This window comes from Caloenas nicobarica, chromosome 10 (assembly GCF_036013445.1).
Source record: "Caloenas nicobarica isolate bCalNic1 chromosome 10, bCalNic1.hap1, whole genome shotgun sequence".
Taxonomy (NCBI): Eukaryota; Metazoa; Chordata; class Aves; order Columbiformes; family Columbidae; genus Caloenas; species Caloenas nicobarica.
Window position 1 is genome coordinate 2,386,362 of NC_088254.1, and position 23,094 is coordinate 2,409,455.

The window sequence follows — 23,094 nt, forward strand, 5'->3', positions numbered from 1 at the left end:
ACAACCATCTGTGCCGGCATCACCTCGGGAGCTGCCGCGTCTCCGACAAACACCCCAAGCTCGGGCTCCACAAGCGCCTTGTGCTGATTGCCCTGATTTGCTCACGAGCAGCCTCACATCCTGATGTTAATAATACATTAATCCTTCTACCTTTATCCAAATAGTTTCTTTGGATAAACAAACTCTTTCCTGAACAGGCTGTGTTCCCGCTGCCCTAAATCCCTTTGCCATGCAGGTGTCTCTCCCTTAAGCCGCCACTAACAATTATCTTAATTTAAATACAACTTCTATAACAAACTTGTTTTTGCGTTGCTTTATTCACCTTCAGTACAGGTTCAGTTTGGCCTTCAGAATAGTTTTCACCGTTGTTTTCTAAGTCGTTGGTTCTATTTGACTTCTGAAGCTTTTAAACATCAGAAGGTGGAGAAGCAACCAGGAGCAATTTGCTGGCAAATGGTGATGAACAGCTTGGCTGGAAGTCGAATTGCCTGAATTCCTGTCCAAAAATCCTCCTTCTGACTCAAAAAGAAGCCTTTTGACATGGAGTTATTCCACCAGATCGAAGACATTGTCTCAAACTCTTGTCCATGCCTAAGATGCTCTCGCTCTAACTTGTAGGAGCTGATGTGAAACACGAAAGGACTTTTTTTTGTGTCGGACTTAAGGGTCTCTTTTCTGGGCAGACTTCTAGACGACGAGTTCATCAAATCAAGGGCTATTCAGCAGGTTTTTGAAATTCTAACTTTGGCGCAGTGCTACAGATTTTACGTAGTATTTTTTTTTCTCAAAAGCGAGGAAAAAGGCAACGTCCAAACAAGAATTGAGGCCAGGGTTTGTTTCCGTCTTCAAAGGTTCCTGGGCAGCAGGTGAATCCACATTACTGCCTGTCCAAGCGCACGGGTTTATCGAAAACGTAATTACTCAAGTCTCTTAATCCTCTCCATGTTAACTTTATATTTTGAGAAGCTTTATCGTCTTGCGTGCTAATGCCTTTATGGATCACGCGCATTAAGTTTTGTGCGTAAAGTGCAGATGAGTAATGGTTGAGAAATGCAATGTATTGGGTGCATTGCAGAATTATCCATTTTTTTAATTCTATGTGCGAAAAATAGGGTATTCTTAAGTGCTTTGAGATGTTTGACTGGTACCTGCTACTGCAAAGGAGACTTATTCCTACGTTTCTAACAGATATCTGGCTGCGTTGTAGCCCTGCGAGCAAGATTGTAGGTTTATACAAGCGTCGTCTGACTTAAAACACAGATATATGATGCAACATTTTTCAAAAATATAGGCCAGTGACCAAACAAAATTACTGTGGGCAACCACAGTCTACAAAGTGAACTCGGGACTCGATCTTTTCCAGCTTTGCCTTTTCCTCCTGCCCGTGTCCGGGGTCGTTCTCCAAGCACCAGGAGCTTTGTGGAGCGATTCTCGAATTTCGCTGCCGCGAATGAGCTTTGTACTCGTTTCAATAAAGTTATTTCTCTTCCAGAGCGCAGATCGCAAGTCTTATTGCTTTTTGTTCTCTGCTTGTTTAAATTGACGTCTAATAGATTTTCAACCTAGGGTCTTTTACCTTGAAACTTGAAGCATTATGTACAGTCATAAATCCTCAAGTATAGGATAGAACCTTTTTCAGTCAAACTAATTTTAACTGAATATTTTTTTTCTGTTCTAGGAACCCATAAAATCACGTGCACCGCAGCTTCATTTAGAATACAGGTTTTATAAACAACTCGGAAGTGCGGGTGAGTAAACCTATCTTAAGCTTATAGAAAGTTTGCGATTTCTTTATTAAATCAAACGTCACCGTCATATTTGTCGTGCAACTCAGGCTTGAAATTACTGATCTGGGCAAATTCTTTTAGCTTCACACAAGTTTTGGAAGAGGTTTGGCTGGAAAAACATGATACCGGGTAATTACATGGACCTAGAAATGTGGATTAATTAGGATTGATTAATGTGGGAAATACCCGTGTGTGTTTGTAAAGCTTTGATGGAGGGAAAGTTATTTATGTATCAAATGGCAGATTTCAGAAATAAAAGAGTCTTAAGACTTAGGAAATTGTGGAAGAAACATAGAGCGTTTCTAATAAAAACCTGAAATACTGTTTTGTTGGTATTTAGTAAATCCAGAAGCCCATGAGCTCAGTATCGTCTCTGTGACAACAGTCTACAGCAAATAGGAGAATAGCACAGAACAAGCCAAAAGTAGCTTTTTTTTTTTTATTCTTATGATTTTTCTGGCAAACTCGATTTCCCTGATGTAGGAGAGCTTGTGTCTGACAGCGTTTGGACTTTTCTTTCCCGAATTTATGGTCGCTCTTTAAACCCGTATAAATTTCCAGCAAATGCTGTTTCCTATGCCAAGGGTTCCCACGGCCGTGACCAGGAAACCTTTCTGCAGCAAAGACCTTCACTGCTCCTTCTCTGCCTTGATCATATATTGACCCGGCTTTCGGCAAGTTTCCTACGTTACCGGAATTTTTTTTTTTACACTTTCTTCTGATTTTATTTTTCGTGTTTTGTCAGGATGGACGTACCTTCTACTTGCAGAGGATGTGCTCTCATATTTCCAAAATACAGAGTGGAAGATACATCTGCTCTCGGCTCATAATATGCCATACCTGAGCAGTCATCCTGTATTTTTCCTTTTTCCTTGTTCCAATTAATTTTTCTAATCAGTTTCCTTAATTTTGTGAACACCGGGTGCTATTGCACTCCACATTTTGTGGCGGCTTTGCTCCTTATGGGATGCAAAATCTGGGATGCAGGAACCAAGCAAGTTGTCGCTGTTGGAAACACTAAACTATTGTTGTTATTTTTGTTTTAAACCTACTGAAATCAGGTGTTCCTTTATAAGTGTTTTGTATTCCGGTGGTAGCACCTGTGCAGGTGCACAAAGCTCCTGATAGTTTAATGTCGTCACTTAATTCGCTTTTGAGACTTTGGGCGTTTCTGCCAAAGCCTGTGTAGGAAATACATCAGAAGCAGGTTCACAGAATAAATAATACACTGAATTTTGCTCTTTGCTCCCTACTTGAGTTCGGCTGATTCATCTCTGTGATAACCCTGTCTCTGCTGACACATGAATTAACCCCAATCTGCTTTTTCTACACCTGTTGTCTTCCAACCACTCTTTAAAGGTGTTAGTGAGGACTTTTCCAACTGATCACATGTTGGCTGTATTTTGGTTAGATTAAGTATTTTTAATGGGCTTTCTCCTGTCCCTAATGAATCCAAACCTTTCATCCTACGCCGCTTTTTCCCTACGCGGGGCGTTTCTGCCCCATCTGATGCTGCGCACGCGATTTGGTGTGAACCATGGGGGTGTCCTGTGCAGGGACAGGACTTGGACTCGATGGTCCTTGCGGGTCCCTTCCAGCTCAGGACATTCGATGGTTCTATGACTTCTGTGTGTGCTGCCATCAGACACGGAGATCTTGCCTTCAGGATCTCTCTTCCCTTCATCCTAGACCGTCTTCTTGAGCCTTTTTGCCGGCTTTTGTCAAGAAGCTGTTGAGAAGCCTCCTGTTGTGTTTAAGGAAGTCCTGTTTTGCAAGGGACTAAAAGATGCATTACCCTTAATAGAGAGCATCTGTGTGTTTCCCCCAGTAATGGTATATTCGTGAATCGGAGGCTTCAGTGGACAATGGCATAGCTCAAAAAGGAAAGGAATGGAAGATGTAGCTAAAATGCCATAATGCTTCCCAATGAATCCATGGACTCGCCTCCTAGGGACTGTGGTATATACTAGCAGAGCCACATCATATCAAAATAGACTTGAGGTCAGAGATTATTTTCCTGTTCTGGATTTGTAAAAAAAGTCTAGTACAGTGAGGTCTTGTTGCCCTGCGTAGATTAATAATAATAATAATAATAATAATAATAAAGGTAACTGGAAAATCACAGCAGGGCTTAGCAGAGACCAAAAAGAATGAGGAAGGCTAGGATTTACTTCTCAATATGTACGAAAGACCTAAGGAAAGACGGAACAATATGGAGGGAAATGACAGAGGTACATTATCATTTATTTATTACATGTCTCATCCTCTGTGTGTTACATACAGAAGGAAAGTAAATAACACAATTGAAAGAGTGGATGCTCAAAACTAAGATGTGGAAATGCTCTTCTGAGCACACAATTATATTAGGGCACTCTATGAACTTGGAAAAGTGTAAGAAAAAGGAAGCAGAAATTTAACACGTAGAGATAGCTAAGAAAATCATGGTTTCAATGCTTGAGAGTATCTCCAGAAAGAAAACAACAACAACAAATCAATCAATGAACCAACCAAAAAACCAAAACAAACCAACAAAAAAACCCCCACAAACCAAAAAACTTAAATTTTTACTTTAATTTCTATCTCTTTGTGGTCCCGCGGGCATCGCAAAGCCAACTCAGATAATGCCATTAGAAACTCTTGTGCTGGAATTTTGCTAAAACAACTGGAAAGGTGCCAGGAGCTCGGGTGGAGGATGTGAGCTACACCTCTGGTCCCTCCATGAAATTGGAAGTGGAACAAAAAAATTTTGGTGGAATCAGACTGCCAGGACCAGGGAATCTTCACTTGGTGTCTGCATGCCACGTGGAGAATTAGCAGAAGTCTGTAAAAACAGATCACTGCTAAATATGTGCCAAATTTGGGGAAATAGATGGGTCTGTTCTCAGTGATGTTGTTAATCCCACGCTCCCCTTAACAGTCCTTGCTTAAAAGCCTGAACTGCTCAACAGTCCAGCGTGAACTTCCAGTAAGCACGGCTGGTTATTTGAAATTATCGTAGACTCGCCGAATTAAAGACTAGAAGCATCTGAACCCGTGGTGTGTATGACTCAGATGAGAACAACAGTAGCGTTGCGTGTGACACGCTGTTCAATAAATTAGCCAATTAATCCTGCCAAATAACGGGGCTGACTGCAAACCTCCCACCGTCGGGCTGAGAAGACGAGGAGCAGCGTTGCCGCAACTGCTGCCGTCAGCTGCGGGTACAACCAGATGGTCTCCGAGAAGTCAAAACTGTCATCACCTGCAGCGTTTGGAGAAAAAGGGTCTTTTGCCTAATGAGAAGAATTTTAATGGTGATTTTTTTCCTGGGTGTTCAGAATATTTTTAAAGTATATTACTCTTGGATACTAATTGTATGAAAACTTAGGGTGGAAGGGACCAGTTTACCATGGGTCAAGTAGGAAACTTCTTGTACCATGTCTTTGTGTCAAAAAAGATATTTCACCTCTGGTGTGTGACTGGATGTGTCCATGTGAAGCTGGGACCAGCACGCTAGCGTCGCCGAGCCTGGAGGGAAGTATTTTGTGCCAAGAAAATGGTCTTGGATGCTAAAAACTGCAGAAAGCTTGGCCGCGACTTGCTCGTGATGTACCCAATCGAGAAGCGCAACCTCCAGACTCTTCCTTTTGCGGGTTCTTTGTGGCTTCCAGTGCCACGTGCTCCGTCAAATGGATGTCTAAGGACATTCTGACAAGGCACCCAAGTTGCATCTGTTTACTTCCATCAGCACCAGCTTCTTCGGCTGCCACGCGGTTCCACTGAAGATCACGAGTTGGCTTGGATTAGCTGAGGAGAACTCTGGATTTCTTGTGTCTCGTCCATCTTGAGCCAAATTTCACACTAGGTTCAGATATACAGTGCAAAGTTTGACGAAGGCATCTAAACTGTATTAATGTAGCTCCTTTTGGTGCTTCTCAGAGTCGCTCAATACCAGCGGGTATATCAAATGGATTCAGAAATAGCTATTGAGATAGTCCTGGGTCAAAAGAACCAACTAACAGGTGTCTCTGATGCTCTTCTACAGGAACTGAGGCTATTTCTGATCTTTCAATGCCTCCCTGTATTAAAAAAACTAATAACCCCCTGTAATTTTTTACTTCGCCCCCTGCATGGAGCGATATTTGCTATAGAAGTGGGTTTTTGTGATTCTTCCTTGAACTTTTCTGCCCCCCTAGAAGAAGAGGCCAGGGCCTGCTGCACCGTGACCATCTGCTGGTTTCTTCTGCCTCGCTGGGGAATTAAATATTTAATAACCTAAAATAGCGTACGACTGCTTTACCTTAATGTAGGCACTGAAACAAAAAAGAAAGCAAAGCACAGGCACCGAGTCAAAGACCTGATGGTCAGTCCGTAGGGTGTCTTGGAGGAGGAGAATTCCTTTAGGTTTTAGGTAATCTGGGATGTGGTCCAAGATAATTGGAGTAGTTTTAACAGTATCTTTGCAAACGATTTGTGTTGCTCTGTCATCAGTTCTCTTAAGATGTTGGTGTCCTACTGAACTGTTGCTTCTTTTTGTCGTAAAGTCTACGTGAACACGCACGGACATCCTGACGTAGAAGATTCATCCTGCCCTGGGCTTTCCCCAGGGTCTCACTTTACCGGTGGTGGCACAATCTGTGGGCGTCAATCCTAAAATCTGGGTATTCCCCAAAATTCGGCTCTTGTTCTCTGACCCTCTTTGAGGAGCGGCTGTTCCGGGTGTTCCCCTCCTCCTGGAGACGTTTGTCCCCTGTGCTTCAAGTTCGTGGAGGAAAGACTTAGATGCTTGTCACTCATAAAAAATCTGGAATAATCAGGCCCTACGGTTGCAGGATGAGGAGCTGAGAAGCTCCATCCCCACCGCAGGCTGACATTTGGGTGTCTGGTTCCTCTTAATATTGGGGTGGAGATGCTGGTGTCGGCTGAGCAAAACAGAGATGTTATATTTGGACCATAGTCAAACAGATCCTGAGATGGTCGCGTTTCCTGGCACTGTCCCAAAAGGCGAAGCTTTTGCTTTGCTCAAACTGCCCCCTGCTCACCCAGCAGCATCCCAGGACCGTCCTGCTTGGTTTGGGGTGAATGAAGCAGTTTACGGGGCTCGCAGGAGCCCCACGAGGCCTGTTGGGCCACCCTCAGCACACCAAGGTCTTAGCGGTTGCGTTGGCTTTGTCTCATGGGCTCTTTTTGCTTATTGACCCAGTTTGGGTCTTTAAGACTGATTCCAGTTCAGGTTAAATTCACCTACAACTTCATAGGGGAAACATTTCCAAAGTTGTTTTTGGAAACTCATCATTTACCGGCAAGTAGTGCCCATATTTCTGTGTCTTTGATGTTCACTCTTCGGCAGCTTTTGGCTCGAGCCGCTCTTTCTGGTGTGCCGTGTGGCCACACGGGAGCACGTGGCCACACTTTTAGCCGTGCCCATCCCATCATTTGGGTTTTTGGCTGCAATCCGCTGCACCTCCTACACGTCTCTTTGTATTTCCAACCAGAATTTTTTTTATGATGAGGATGGTGAGCCAGCCCAGGTTGGCCAGAGAGGTGGTGGATGCCCCATCCCTGGAGACATCCCAGGCCAGGCTGGACGGGGCTCATGAAGTTGAGGCAAACATCTCTGCAAAGCTTTGATTCTATTTTTTTTTCCCCAAAGTATGTTCGTCCCCTGAGGTTTTTCTCAAGGCCGGGGAGCCCACTGCTGCATGAGCATTACTGCATCGTTTGGAGCCCCGTTCCTCTCTTTCAGGATGTGACCGTGGCTGAAAAACATCTCCAGGCAATCAGGAAACTGCCCTTTAATCTTATACCTCCACGCAAACAAATAATTCACTGTGGTGCTGGGAAGCATTGGCTTCCCCGCAGTGACCAGGAGATGTGCAGGAATTAATTTTTTTTTCCTTATTACATTTTAAAGCATCTCTGGCATCTCCCACACCATATGTAATGCCCTCCCTGGAAGCTCTGCCTTTGGAAAAAAGGATCAGGGCTTATTTTCAGGTTCCTTTTGGCCGCGCCGAGCTGATGCTTGAGCTCCCGTGTAGCGACAGCGTGAACGAGTCCCGCAGTTTTGATTCAGTAGTAGCTTATTTTTCCATGGGATGAGTCACGCCGGCCCCCGCTCCCTCGCAATCCCGCCCGGCACGTCTGATTCATCCGGGCGGCAACATGCGTTGAGTTTCGTGCAAGAGCTCGGCCCCGGGATGGGGAGGTGACATTGGCGGCTGGATGTCACGTGTAACGAGCTCCCGCGGTGGGAGCGGAGCAGAGTGCGATGCGCTGGAGGATCCCGGGAAGGCGAGATCTCCGCAGCCCACGCGTATGGATGAGTCACAGAACACACTGAGTCAGGGAAGGGGACGTCGTTTCTTATAGAACAGCCGTGGATTCTGGGGTTTTGTTTTAATTCTTGCTCTGTAAACAAGTGCACCTCGAATGAAGGATGGAGTCTGCGTGTTTGCACAACTTGCAGTCTGTTTACTTGTCAGAGGGTAGGAGCAAGGAAAAGGAAGGTGGTATAAATAACCGAGTCTTTTACATAGTCTAGTCAATATTTGCATATATATTTTTCAATGTAGCTGAGCTATCTGCTGCTCCACATGTATTAAATCAGCTTTTCAGGACTGGCTACGCCGAGCGTATTTTTCTCACTCTCCTCTCGCTTTACTCTGGACCCACCTCGCGCTTTGTACGTACCCGTGTCCTTTGTACAGAAACTCTTTCCATGCCGGTTGCACAATGCTGTCGTTCACCCGGCGGTTAGGCCGGGGTTGTTTCAGCGAGACTCGTCACTCGGATGGATGTAAACACGTCCCCGTGGCCAAGCGCTTTGCCAAGATCGGGTGTTTCACGGGGAACTCCCTGCTCGACGCTTTTCCCCGTGGGAGCCCGAGTAACCCCAGGCCGCGTGAGTGTGGGCTAACGTGAGACATCTACACCCCTGGTTAATTAAGGAGTGCAAACAGCATTAGCTGATGCTGCGGTCGCTTTAATCTTCAGAAATCCCACTCGTATTTGCCACCTCGATGGAAACGCTGCGGCGGCCGGGAGCTGAGCTGACAGATCGCCCCATGGCAAGGACTCGGTGATCTTAAGTGTCTCTTCCAACCAAAATGATTCTATTAGAAAAAAAAAATGCACCTTCACGTCCTGCTTCATTGTATGGAAAGGTTTGTTCGTAGCTGCTGCGCTACAACACTGGATGAGCGCTGCAGCCGCCTCCTTTGAAATAAATGGAAATATTTTAGAATATTCAGTTACTCCAAGTATTTAATAAGTGACTTATCTGTGCAAGACGATACAAAACTGACGCCCATTTGCACGGAAAGCACCTTGCGCCTTCGGGTCGCATCTCATATTTAATCGTCTCCCTGTTTCAGATCCCTGTGACAGACCCTGGTGCTTGTTTGAAGCTGTTGGGCTAATTTTCCAACAGCAAAGGAAAACTCTTCTCCCTTCGTTCTCGAATCTTGCAAAGGAACGTGGTGGGTTTGAGGTGCCTCATCCATCTGAAAATGGCCTTTTTAAACAAAAAGTGCAACACGTGGAGGTCCCTCGCGCCTAAGGGATGGTGATCGGCAACTTCATTATAAAGTCAGGATAGTCCAGCAAACTTTCGAACTTGAGGGATCTCTGACTTCAGAGCTTTTGAATTGCAAAATAAACCGTGGATGACTGCAACACACCCAGTTAAATCCTGCCTGCTTTCAAAGCTGCCTTGCTTGTGATCTCCGGAGAATAATATTTTACTATCTAAAAATACTTGGGGTGGTTTTAATGTGGTGGTTCCCTTGTTAGGAAGGGCTTCCTGAATGTGCACATTTCAGCATCCCTTTTAACAGCCGAAGTTTTGGCTTCCTTGGGCTAAATTCAGGCTTTGTCAATTGGAAGCTATCAGATGCTTTTAAAGCAAGCCTATTAATATTTGAATGCGAGATCAGGGCAGTTTCCTTTTCACATTTTGAAAAGTCCTCCTGCATCCGGAATTCATTGCGGTTATCAAAATCAAAGCCGGGTGACACTGGGATGCTGGGAAGCTGAAAAATACCTTTCTTGCAGACACTTTGCCTCAAATCCTGACACAGTGGTCATAAATCTGTAGCGATCGGACTCATCGGAGTCATTCCAGGTGCATCGTTGGGGAGGTTTAGATTCGATATTCCGAAAAAATTCTTCCCGGAAAGGGCTGTCGGGCATTGGAACAGGCTGCCCAGGGCAGTGGTGGAGTCACCATCCCTGGAGGGGTTTAAAAGGCGTTTAGACGAGGTTCTCAGGGACATGGGGTAGGGCCAGGGTTGGGTTATGGTTTGACTCCATCCTGAGGGTCTCTTCCAACTGAAATGATTCTGTGATTCTGATGGACGGTGACGTTTACGGAGAGCAGGTCGTGTGATGTGCTGCTGGGTCAAGTGCTGTAAGGATCCCGCTGGGCTGGAGGAGTGGGACAAAATATTTAATTGCAAAGGTGTCCATGCTGCTTCTGGGGCTTTCCAGCAAACCCTGAGCTGAGACATCTTATCTCAAAGCTTGCCGGCAGCCCAGGTTGTGTTTGGGACTTTGGGCACCTCGGCCGTTCGAGCGAGGAGATGAAAACACTCCACGGTGGAAGAGAAACTTTGGAATTCAGATTTCCGCTGAATGGAAAAGCCAGTTTGGCAATTAGGGCTGCGATAACGAATAAGGACGTAGCAACTGGTTAACCTTGCTTGTGCCCCTTTCCCAGCCTTCTATGAACATTTCTCAATGAAACTAATTGAGGTCTGGAGCCAGATTCATTTTCCGGAGGGTTGATGTGTCTCATATGGAACCAATTCCCTTTGGGAAGGTGGGTGTCGGGTTTAGTGGGATCCCTTTTGTCTGTTTGTGCTTCCTAAGCGCCAGAAGCATCCTGTGCATGCTGAAGGGCTTAAGGTGCTTGCGCTTTTAAGAGAAAAACGCTTGAGCTGTGCCGGGGAGGTTTGACGCAAGCAGATTTCTGCTCTATAGGGCTGTTCGCCTCCCAGACCGGCTATTAGAGTTTGCCTTTCTGAGCTGTGCCCTGCCTGCTAGTCAAAAACCTCCTCCCACCTCCAAAAGATGAGCAAGAATCTCTGCTTCCGAATTTGTCATGGGTCCAGCTACACCAGAACTTTTCAGCGAGCTCTGCCCTGAGTGGAGACCTGCGGGTTTGTAATAATTTTTCTGTCTGAAAGTGGCGCAGTTTCTTCCTTCCGAACTCTGTTCCCACCTGCTCCGCTGTCTCAAGGTGCAAGAGATGGTATCTGGAAGGAGGACGGGATTTAGCACTTCTGAACGTCGGTTTTGTGGGCGATTCTCCTGTAACAGGAGGGGATGGAGGTTTTTGGTTGGGCTGGAAGGACCCTGTAGGTAACGCTTTCCTATAAATCCGTTAAAAACCCCTTTTTTCCTCAAAATCTCTTGATTTGTTGTGGAGAGCTCATGCGTTTGACTCTCAGCATCCATCACTTACTAGTTTGATGCTATTGCAGAAGAAAATGTCCATCCTGGGGCTTTGTCATCAGTCCTGGCAGGTCCCGTGACGATGCTAAAGCAACATCCCTGATGTCCTGAGCATCATTTTGCTCCTGTGCCCCAAAGCTGATACTGATATTGTCATCTGCTTTATCCAGCTAAATTTGACCAGTCTGAGGTGTCATCCAGGTGTCATCCAAATGCTGCTGGATCATCCATGAATCCCTGTACGTGCCAGTTTTACTTTGTGTTGCTGGGCCGTCCTGGCTAGAACCCATCCCGGTCGCTGCACGGGGCCGTGAGCTGCAGCTGAGCAGTAATTCAAGCCATCAAATCCCCTCTGTGTTATCATCGTGGCCATTCCACCCTATTGTGCAGCTGCCCGACACGCTGTAAGCTGAAAGTATCGCTTGTGCCATAGAAGTTGGGGAACGAGCTGTTGGAGAGCAGTGTAGGGGAAAGGGAGCTGGGGGTCCTGGGGACAGCAGGGTGACCATGAGCCAGCACTGGGCCCTTGTGGCCAGGAAGGCCAATGGGACCTGGGGGGGATTAAAAAAGGTCAGTAGGTCAGAGAGGTTCTCCTGCCCCTCTGCTCTGCCCTGGTGAGACCACATCTGGAATATCATGTCCAGTTCTGGGCCCCTCAGTTCCAGCAGGACAGGGAACTGCTGGAGAGAGTCCAGCGCAGCCACGGAGATGCTGAAGGGAGTGGAGCATCTCCCGTGTGAGGAAAGGCTGAGGAGCTGGGGCTCTGGAGCTGGAGAAGAGGAGACTGAGGGGTGACTCGTTCATGGGGATCAATATGGGAAGGGGGAGTGTCAGGAGGATGGAGCCAGGCTCTTCTGGGTGACAACCAGTGATAGGACAAGGGGTAATGGGTGCAAACTGGAACACAGGAGGTTCCACTGAAAGATGAGAAGAAACTTCTTCATGGTGAGGGTGCCAGAGCCTGGCCCAGGCTGCCCAGGGAGGTTGTGGAGTCTCCTTCTCTGCAGACATTCCAACCCGCCTGGACACCTTCCTGTGTAACCTCATCTGGGTGTTCCTGCTCCGGCGGGGGGGTTGCACTGGGTGAGCTTCCGAGGTCCCTTCCAACCCCTGACATTCTGTGATTCTGTGATTTTTGGCCGGGAAGAGCTCTGCCTCCAGCCGATGGGCTCCAGTGAAGATGAGCCCATGAAGGGCAGGGGCCATCTGAGACTCAACAGGATCGAATCACGACGTTTCTCTGGACATCAGAGGCACAATTCAGCAGAAGTTTTTTATTATTGCTGCTTTCTTAGCGTTTTTCATCTGCCAAGAAGCAGCATCTTCCTTGGCAGCGCTTCTGGAATTCAATTTTGTGCTGCCAAGTGCTCTCGTGCAACCGAGTTCTGTTGCTGATTTTTCTTAAGCTTCCTGTAGCTTATACCTGTAATGGAATTAACATGCAAAACTTGTTCTCAAAAGGAAAAAAATGCCATCGCAGAGCATTTAGTCATCTCACCTTTGTCTGGTAAAAACATAAGAAGCCAAAACCTGCTACTGAATTCCCTCTCAGCAGGCAGAGCTGACCCAACACGAGAACTGCACAGCCGAGGAAAACCAAATAAACCCAAATTCTCTTTGGTATTAACCAGCGGAACCGAGGTGTCCATCACGGGCGTGATCTGGCGTTGCACTGACCGGCAAAACTCACTCCGATATGAGAGCTTAACCCTCAAGAAATTAAAAGAAAACCTTTCGGCGAAAACACAAGCTCCGCGCAAAGAAATCCTGAAAGTGAATCAGGAATAATGACGTGAAACAAAACCTGCTATTTTCTCCCACCTCTGTATCGCAGGCGTGTGCGAAAAGGTAGATAATTAAGGTAGAATTTAAGGTAGAACTTCTTGGGGTGGTTTAAAAGCACTCTTCTGAAATTCTGTGCTGGTTTGATCCTTCTCTTAAGGTGCCGTCTGATGTGCCAGCTGTCACTGGAACATTGCAAAGGGGATATCGATATAAAATCCAGCGGTAATGTGGAGATTTGAGTGCAGTCGTTTCCCTTGAGCCCTCGAAATGGGAATTCAGTCTCCTGAAACTTGCCAAAAAAAGCAATTTATTGCATTGCACTTTATTCTTTTGTCTTTGTCAAGAATCGAAACAATCGCGCTTGACTGTAGTTTACTTGCTACAGCTGAAAAACTGCCTGTGAATGGGTGTTTCTGGGTAAAATTCCCAGGTTTTGCAAGTCTTGCTGCAGTTAAGCCTTTTCAGCCAGGGCTGATTCTCTTCCCAATCTTTTTTTTTTTTATTATTATGAATACAAAAGTGACCGTCCTCTCGATACCCTCTCCGAAATCGCTTCTTTGTGTATGTGAGGAGCTGTTAAATACGAGCCGTGATATCAGGAAACCAGCTTGCGCGACTCAAGGAAAACGAGATGCCGCCCCGTTTTAATAACCCAGCAATCGTGCAAATTATTTTTCGGCAACTGGAGTAGAAGTCAAACCATTTGGAATTTTACCAACAGCGAGAGCAAATATGTTCTTCCGTCTGTCCTTCCCCTGTCTGTTTTTCTTCTGTTCCTTTCCCCGTTCCTTTTTTGGTAGGTTCAAATATTAATACTACTCAAAACACAGCGGGGGTTCAAGAGATTCCTGAGAAGATGCACAAAACACGCTGAGTTTTTGGGGTGAAGCCGGTGTCTCGGAGGCCACGCTTGATGTCCAAACCCCTCGGAGATGCGAGGACCATAGTTGCCAAGACCATAGTTCTTGCTCTAATTTTTTCCTCGTTTGAATCAAGCAAAGAGTGAAAAAGTTCTACGTAGTTCTCACTAAAATTCACAGACCAAGTGTTTTCCTTTTCTGGGGAAAAGAGGGTGAAGATATTAGTCTGAAAGACTTAGTCTCCCTACTGCGACTGTCTTTTTGATTATACGGAAAAAATAGCTTTAGGTAAGAAGACCTATTTTATGATTATTTGATATTAAAAACTCCATTCATTTGTTTAGCAAGATTCTTCTACTGCACCGTAAAAATGTTTGTAATCAGAGAAGACTTGAGAGGAGATTCTAAAGGAACGTAGGTATTTATCACAGTGTGATGTTATTTTTCCCCTTTAAGTCACAGGAATCTTTCTTGTAGGATCGTTAAAAAAAAAAAAGTGACTTTGAGTTGTGTGTTGTTCAGCAAGATAAAAATGTAACTTTCTAAAGGCACGTAAATAGGATTAACCCTGACATGTGGTCCTCTCTAGGTGTGTGAGAAGACACTTGTCTCGCTAATTTTTCTGTTTCAGTGCTTTCTTTGACAATGGATTTAAAAATTCTGAAACTTCTGAATTCTGTCTCCTTGTGGCTCATACTCAACTGTTGCATCTCCGGTGTCATCTTTTCCTTTTAAAAGCTCGATTTGCTCCGTGGTCATCCACGGAGAAGGTATCGATCGACTTCTGAGGTTCTCCATTGCTTCATCTCCAAGTACCCCTTGGGTTTGGGGAGGGTTTAAGCTGCGCCTAATCCCCGTCCTAGCAGCAGCGCCGCGGCCAGGCGGGGTTTGGGGAGGTTTGCTGTGCTTTGGGCTGGGGAGAGGAGCAGCTGGGACTGGTTCTTGCTAAGCCGAGCTTTGCTGAGCGCTGCATCTCCCAGAGGAGCTAAAGCCGGCGGTGACCCAGCGGTGTCCCAGGCGGGGACACGGGAGGTGACGGTGGGACGCGGCCAGACGCTCCGGACAGGTCCAGTTGCTCTTATAGAATCACAGAATCTCTTCACCCTGTTCAAGATGAGAGAACACTTAAAGGTAGACTGTGGGCTCTGAAACCAGCATATTGAATTTTTAGGTTATTTCCCTAATCCATTGCCAGTTCAAGGTTCGTAAAGTCTTGGCGCGATTGGCAAGATTGTGGTGATCCCTGTGCTGTCACCCCCTTTTCTAACTCAACACAGCTGCAAGTTGGTGCTGGAGTCAGAAATTGCTTTTTTTGCTCATTTTGCACCCCAACTTGCTGGGTGCTTTCTTATAAAATACACGAGAAAATACTCAAATCACCCAAAATGTCTGTCCTTGGCCAAACTCCTCCAGCAATGGATGAAGGTGAAGGGCTGTGCTGAAAAGATTTTACTTGATACAAGACATCTCTGGAACATGTGCAATCAAATATTTTAAAAAAACATTTAAGGTAACTTTATTCCAAGTAACAAGCCAATCTTAATTTTAGGGCCATGGTCTAGTGCCAGAGTTGGGTTATGGTTGGACGCGATGATCCTCAGGGTCTCTTCCAACTGAAATGATTCTATGATTCTGTGAACTTTTCTCCCCTCTTTCTAGTTTTGAAGCAGATTGTTCAGAAACCTGAAGGTCAGAAGGAGCCTCCATAATTCCAGCTCAGACATAACCTGTTCACCAATGCGTTTGGGTAGATTTAAACCTGCTTTCAAGGGTGTGTTTGAAGAGGTTAAAAGATGAGATGTTGGCCCAGTTGCCGTTGATAGCAAAGCTTCTGTCTCGGATGGGATTTTATTCCAATTTGAAAATTAAGAGAAGGGTGGATCCTCATTAGTGTAATCAGCTTAAATGGGTTGACTGCTCTAAAGCAATTTGTTTAATTTGTTTGGAACATGTTTAATTTTAGCTGGAGATGTTCAGCTCTCGCACAGTTGCTATTTCTGCTGTTTATCGTGTAATTTTGCGTCCCCTGATTTGTCAAAAGAAACTTTCTGAATGAGAATATTGTGACAATCTACATCCCATTCATCAGCGCTGCTTTAAAAATCTCGCCGAACTTTCTGTGCGCTGGCGCTGCTCTTGTGTCTCTGCGCCCGTTTCTATGAAGAATAGTCCTTGCTGCGCACATAAAGTGTGTTTTTGTGTCGAGCACCAGCCGTTCGTTTGATGTTGGGTTGCTCCCCCGTCGCTCTGTCTTCGGGTATTTAATTTGGGGTTCCTTAGGAGCATCTCTCTAAAGCCTGCACAAAGAGAGGTTATGAAATTCTCCGGTAATTCTTCTTGAAATTGAAGCTGTCGGCTCCTCGTTGTTCAACCACGCCACATCTAAGGGCGGTGGAAACCAATTTCCCATGGGGGGGGGGCAAAAAATAAATAAATTAAAAAATCGGCGATTCAGACGTACGAGCATCGTTCGGTTTTCACAAGTCGCGGTTGTCTCCTGGCGACTGGGTGTACGGGGACTCGGCTTTTGCGGCCGCACTGATGGAGGTGCCACGTTTTGTTTCCTGCGCTCGCTGCCGTGTCTCTTCTCGCGTGTATTTTGGGCTGCTCGCTGTGGCACGAGGTTTATTCACGGCCCCTCCTGATGTACCCAGCGCATCGGTACGTACTCGCTGCCCCTTCCACGCGGGGTGAATGCTACAAAGTCCGAGTTCTCGTGGGTGCAACCTTTGCGTGGCGTCTCTGCCCGTCGTGGTTTCATGACCCGTCCTGGAAATGGCCTTGGACCGTCTGTAGGACTCTCACATCGGGACTAACGTGGCTCTTTGCAGTCTGCTGGATGTCTGACGAGTTTTTAGGGCCTGTAAAGCATGTGGTGACAAGACAATATGACTTGAATCTGCCAGGATGCTTGGTGTTGAGATGGAAATATGCTGCAAAGTGTAGTTCACTGGTGTTAATCCAGCTCAAGATATTTCTGCTGTTAGTTACTCTTGTGTTCAAGCTCAAACACCGAGCTTATTTTGGGGTTGATCCGACTGATTGCTCTGGCGGAAGCAAAGCCGGAGTTTTCAGCTTTGATGTCTGCGTTTGCCTCTCGTTCCAGCTGCAGAATCGCAGAATCACAGAATGTCAGGGATTGGAAGGGACCTCGAAAGCTCATCCAGTCCAATCCCCCTGCCAGAGCACGACTCTTTCATCTCCAAAACGCTGCGCTGGCTTTTCGCTGCGCTCAGCTGGAATTTTTTCCAAGACGTCGCGCTGCTGAAAGAGCAGGATTTGCCTGTGGATTCCAGCGCAGCGATCGGTCTGTTCGCTGGGCTGATAAATGTTCTACGAGAGTGAGGGTGGAGCGGGGCCTTGGATGTGCAGCCGAGCCAAATCACTGAAGTCGTTGAGCAAATTCCAATTACTTCTGCTTGCAGCAGCCTTCATGGTAATAGGAGAACCTGCACTTGTTATGGCTGGATTTTTCCCCCTTAATGTGTTGGGTTTTTTTCGTGCCGTGGAGCAATTCCTTGTTTAGATGTTATTTTGTACATTAATTGTGTTCAACCCATCATGGTTTGTATTTCAAGTGTCGAGTTGACCCGTTGAATCCTCAAGACTTTTGCTCTGCCCATGGCTTTTTGTCCTGTGCTCCTGGAATCCAGATCTGCTCATCCAGGACAGGTCGTTTCACCGCACCGCAGTTCGCTTTGACCTTTTCAGTCCTCTGCCGACGCAATTGCTCGCCATTAAAAACCTCAGGTTCCTCTACCCAGGCCGAAGAACGTTTTTCCTCTCTCAATCTCTTTTTTTGGCAACATCCTTCTTGAGTATTTACAGCTCTGCTGGTGAGATTGGTGAAGTTCTTGCGGTTCACCGTGGCGATGGACTCGGCGGGACCACGGTGCTTGTATAGAGGCCAAGCTTGGTCCTGAACGATGCAGATGGGCTGTGATTAAATACAATTTTATGCAGATTTTCTTAGGCTGCCCCTTTTTACTGTTCCTAAAAACAGGTCCAAAGTTTGTCTCAAGTTTGAAATCATCCTGTTTGAAAAATCCTGCAGGCATCAGACATCCGTTAACATTGACATCAAACTCAGAACTTCTCTTCCGAGCTTCTTAAAAATATGCTAAATATTGATTTATGTTTGAGTGAGCCGAGGACGCGTTATCCCGTTTCCCTCGTAACTCTGTTTCAGTAACTGGTGTGGAGCTGAGCAGCCCCAGTGATGCCCCGTTGGGTCTGGGATGTGCGAGCGATGCAGCCCGGCTCTGAAAATCACATCTATTTTACAGCGTTTTCCTCCTCGCGAAGCCAAGAGGTAAGCTCTAGACTGCAGAGCTGGCGGAGTCGCTGCTGAAAACCCTTCGAGAAAAATCGAGCACTCAAAAATATGCCAGAAACTTATAATGTCTCCTGTAGACTGGCACTTAGGATGGTTTTTTTTAATGTTCTTCATTCTAATGTCACCTTGCAGGAGCCCCCACCTACAGCAGAGCCTCCCTGAGCTTGGAAGCTGGTTCTTACTCTAGTGGGAATTTAATTTCAATTGTGATGCTGTAAATTCACTCCTTTTCCCTTGCTCTGGGAATGGGATTCTTCACCTTCCTTAAGAGCCTTTCCGCAATTTTATTCTCCGGTATTCTTTAATTAGCACACTCCTAATCCGGGTGGTTTCCTTCTTCATTTGCACTTTTCAAGGCTGTTGTCCTGCTGTAGAAATTATAGAATCATAGAATCATTTTGGTTGGAAAAGACCTTTAAGATCATCGAATTCAACCGCTAACCCAACACTGCCAAGTCCACCTCTAAACCGTGTCCGTGAGAACCTCGTCTTTGTCTTTTAAACACTGTATATATATCTTGAATTTATAATAGTTTTAAACTTGTCATAGAATATTCTGCTACTGTTTTCTATTATTCTCTATTCTTCTAATTATTCTCTAAAATGTAGAGATGATGATCTTGGTATTAGAGGTAATGTAGGTTAAGACTTTACTCAGCGCTCAACCATGAAGTTACTTCAAGACCTGTTGTGGTTGTTCGAGCCTTCAACACTAACCTGATGGCATTAAATGATGGTTCGTGTTGGTTTGGGGATATCTGAAAACGTTTTAGAGCTGCCTGGGTCACATCCCATCATTGCTCAGCTTCCTGAATTGCTTCTGCATCAAACCATCGTCTTTTCTTCGAAGACTTAATTGCCGTTGATGCTCCCTAAGACACGAAGCTCTGGTAGGAGCCGTAGCTCCCGAGACCAGGTTGGGTCAATGTTTTACACAGGACACAAAACTCCGGTTAGACTGGGAATTCCTGCAATACTCTGTAATTTCTCCTTAACACGTCCCGATGACTGATACCTAATACGACTCCCCAATAACGAGATTAAACCCATCCTCCGGTAATCTTTGTCAAGCTGCGTTTTGCCCTTTTTGAGTAACATATGAGAGCATAAGTTCCATAATATTTAAGCTTTAGTCATCTCAGCGCCGCATTTATTGTATAGTTGGCAAGTCGATGAGCACTGTTGGGCGGATTAACGAGGCTTTCCTAATCCCGTTAGGAGGACGGAAAGTCATTGCGTTGCTGACACTCTACAGCCTTAGCGTTCCTCTATTTTAGCACCATGACCAAGCAGGTACCAAACCCTGCACTTACACAAGCAATTTAATCACAGAATTAATCATTTGGTTTGGAAGAGACCCTTAACATCATCGAGTCCAACCATAATCCTGGCATCTGACAATTAGCGAGGGGTTTTTTTACCTTTAATATTGATGTCTTATGTAAATATAGGTGCGCATATGCATTTACTTTAAACACGTTGTAAAATTTGTAATCGCTGTCCTTCAAGGTCCCGTGCTATATAGCTTATGGACCTCTGTGTATATATAATACAGAACCTTTACACCGAACGGCAGGACATCGTACCTTCCTGTATTCAAGCCAAGATGTTGTTTTGACATAGGACAAAACCTCATATTTTAAAACAACCCCCCTTCCATTGTGTTGTGGAACTGCTTATGAGCTGTAATCTGGAAATATATATATATATTTTAAGGAGGTGTTACACAGCTTGATACCAATGCCGAGACACCGAGCGCCTGTGCTAGATGCTGATTAGAAAAACTTGCAGTTAGTCCTGTGCTTAATTCCTCCCCGCGTGGGCTGGTCTGATTTTTCTTTATGCCTCAAAGGTGGTTCAAGGAGCTCTGTGCGGCTCGGGGAGCGTTCAGGCACACAGGCTGGGTTTATTTTCCCTTTTTTTCTGGTGCCTTTCAGAAATCTAATCCACACCAAAAGCCACTGGCAGCTGAGGATAAATATTGCGTGTTCTTGCAGAGAAATCTGCTGGCGGGTGGGAAGGGCAGGTTCTGCCTACGACCCGTTGGCTGCCGAGAGTTTTTACAGCAAAAAGCTTTGCACGTATGTTTAATGACTACAATAGCTTATTTTGACACAGTGATGGGTCAAAATTGAAACCTTTGCCCTCTCTTAAAGGAAAACTTTATTTTTTCCCTTTGCTCGTGGATATAATAAAATTGGTGTAAAAGGCGATGGGTGTGTATTATCTTGGTTGAAAAAACGGCCTTTTTTGCACATTTCTCATTTTCTTCCTGACCGTGCCAGCCCACATGTGGGGCTGTGCTCTGCCCGGTGTTTAGTGTGACGTAGGGAATTCCGTGTCTTCTTCCATGAAATCCAAGCGTTTCCGCTGCCAGCGCTCGGCACTTTCACATGGCCGTGTTATTGCTTTGAAATCCATTTGTCTATTGAAGGGTGAGCAGAGCCTGCGCCGATTTGGCCTTAGGTTCATTCGCTGAAAATTGCTTGGCAAGATCAAACAGAAAAGACGCTCAAGAGGTAAAAATAAAGGCTTTGCCCAGCGCAAGCTTTACACGCAGGACGGATATTGACTGATTTCAATTCTTTCCCTGTTTTTCCAGCGGAAGGGCTTCCCCAGGTGTATTACTTCGGGCCATGTGGAAAGTACAACGCCATGGTACTAGAGCTGCTTGGGCCGAGCCTGGAGGATTTGTTTGACCTGTGTGACAGGACGTTCACTCTGAAGACGGTGCTGATGATTGCCATCCAGCTGGTGAGTGACAAATTGTGGTTATGTCAGGCCTAGATGGAGGATGGGGTTGGTTTAACGTGAGGTTCAGGGGCGGCTGTTGGTTGGAGAGAGAAGCTCCTTCCATCGTTGACTCACAGAAGGGTTTGAGTTGGAAGAAACCTTCAAAGACCATCTAGCCCAAGATGTCCAGGACATCTTCCACTAGACCAGGTTGCTCAAAGCCCCATCCAACCCGACCTTGAACACTCCCAGTCACGGGGCACCCACAACTTCTCCGGGCAGCCTGTTCCAATGTCTCACCGCCTTTGTCATGAAGAATTTCTGTCCTATCTGAACCTGCCCTCTTTCAGTTTAAAACTGTTGCCCTTCATCCTGTCCCTACAGATTTGAGTAAAAACTCTCTCTCCATCTTTCTTATAAAAGGACGTTTCTCAGGTTTGAGAAAAACTCTTGAAGGGAAGGTCAGATTATGCTTATGAGAAAACTTGTTCCTTGCGTAGCAGAACCAGCGAAGCCGGATTCCTGCGGCCTTGTGTCCTGTGTCCCCTACACACCCCTGCCCCGATACCTGCCCCAGCTCCTCCCTCTGTTTGGACATCCCCACAACACCTCGTTTCTCACCCGCTCCCCAGGACACAGGAGCACAGCACCCTCCCACACTCCTACCAGTTTTACTGGTTTGGTGCTATCGGGCTGCTCACAAAACCTCCCCAAGCGGTGGGAGCTGAGCATTCCAGGTCTCCCCCTTGGTCAAATTTGGTCAAAATTGGAAAGGAATAAATCTACGGGCAGCATCACGAAGCCTCTAAAGAAACTCAAGCTGAAAGCGGTAGCTTACGTTTGTGTTTGCCTTAAGAGCGGACAACGTGAAAACCGAACGTCCTGAATGCGGTGGGTGGACTTCCAGGGGTAGGGCCAACCAGGTCTCGTTGGAGTTTGACTTTCTGGTTTCCAAGCCGTGGTCTGCAGGTGCCCAAGTGGCACAGCAGAGGTGGGACTGGATATTCACATTAGGTATATTCCCATTAACAGATCTGTGAGAAGAAGTGTTGAAGGAGAGAGAAGACGGTGAGGGAGTGGGGAACACAATCTTTTCTAAATAAACTGACGTTTGCCACGGCAAAATCTCAAATGGAACATTGAGGTCGCAGATGCCGAAGCTGGAACAGCACCTGCCTGGTAGTGGGTGCATGAAGTCGTGCTCCTACAGCTCAGGGTCCGGTTTTGTTGCCTTTGAGTGTTCCTTCATCAGTGGAAAACCAATTTATAGTGTTGGTTTTGATTAAATCAAGTGGCATCGGATGGCAAAGCCTTGGATACAGCTTGTATGACCTTTGGGTTGTAAAGATGTAAATGTAAAGATGTAAATGTAAAGATGTAAATGTGTTCCCGTGAGACTGCTGAGGGCATCAGGACTGTCCCATCGTGTCCTTTTGCCCAGCCCTGGGCTTGTGGTTGAGCTCTGTGCTTGGAGGGTCTTCATTGGCATCATCTTGTGACATCAAAAGCATCCAGGCAGGTGGAGGTAAAGAAAAAAAGAATATGAAAGACCCAACAGCTTCTGTGTGTGTGGTGGCAGCAAAAAAGCAGGTAAACGAGTCTTTTCAGGTGCTGCTGAGTGTGTCAGTTCATCTGACATCCGTCCAGATTGTTGTCCTGGCCGTATCTGCTTTGCCGTGAGGTTTTAAGGAACAAAAAAAACCCCTTTTTTTTTCAGGTTGTGTAATTGCTGTTGCCCATTTCAACAACTGAGCTTCTCCAGTAGCAGCGACAAATCAAACGAGCCAGTCGAGCTGTGTTTGAAAGTACGGAGAGGCGAGGAAGCGCTTCGTTCCAGCTTTAGGGGTTGCGTCTTCATGTGAATCGCCTCCCACCGCAGCTTTTTGTCTTCCCACCCGCTGCCGTGTCCTGGAGGCGACTCGGAGCGTGAAGAGCGGCTGAGGCGCAGAGCATCTGCTCCGCTCCGCATCCCCCGTCATCCCTCAGGAATAACAGCTCTTAACCGGGAAACCCGTTTTCTCGGCGCGTTGGAATAAATCACCGCTTAGAGGGGAGGGGAACGGCAACACGTGCTATTACTGTCTTTAAAGAGCCTTTGAGCAAGTCCTATTTTTTAAGACTGATTTCAGCTGCAGTCAATTTTTTTCCTGTCTCCCGC

The 23,094-nt window shown here is 46.1% G+C and overlaps 1 protein-coding gene across 2 annotated transcripts in view; it reads left to right on the forward strand.

Annotated features, from left to right (window-relative positions):
• Positions 1-23,094, forward strand: part of CSNK1G1 (casein kinase 1 gamma 1) — a 93,604-nt gene that overhangs the window by 49,042 nt on the left and 21,468 nt on the right. For both annotated transcript variants that reach the window (XR_010606723.1, XM_065641411.1), the window contains exons 5-6: positions 1,679-1,748; positions 20,806-20,957. Coding sequence is in view for 1 of the 2 variants with exons in the window: in XM_065641411.1 (XP_065497483.1) it covers positions 1,679-1,748; positions 20,806-20,957 (222 nt within the window). In the remaining variant the exon portion in view is untranslated. The remainder of the gene's footprint in view (positions 1-1,678; positions 1,749-20,805; positions 20,958-23,094) is intronic.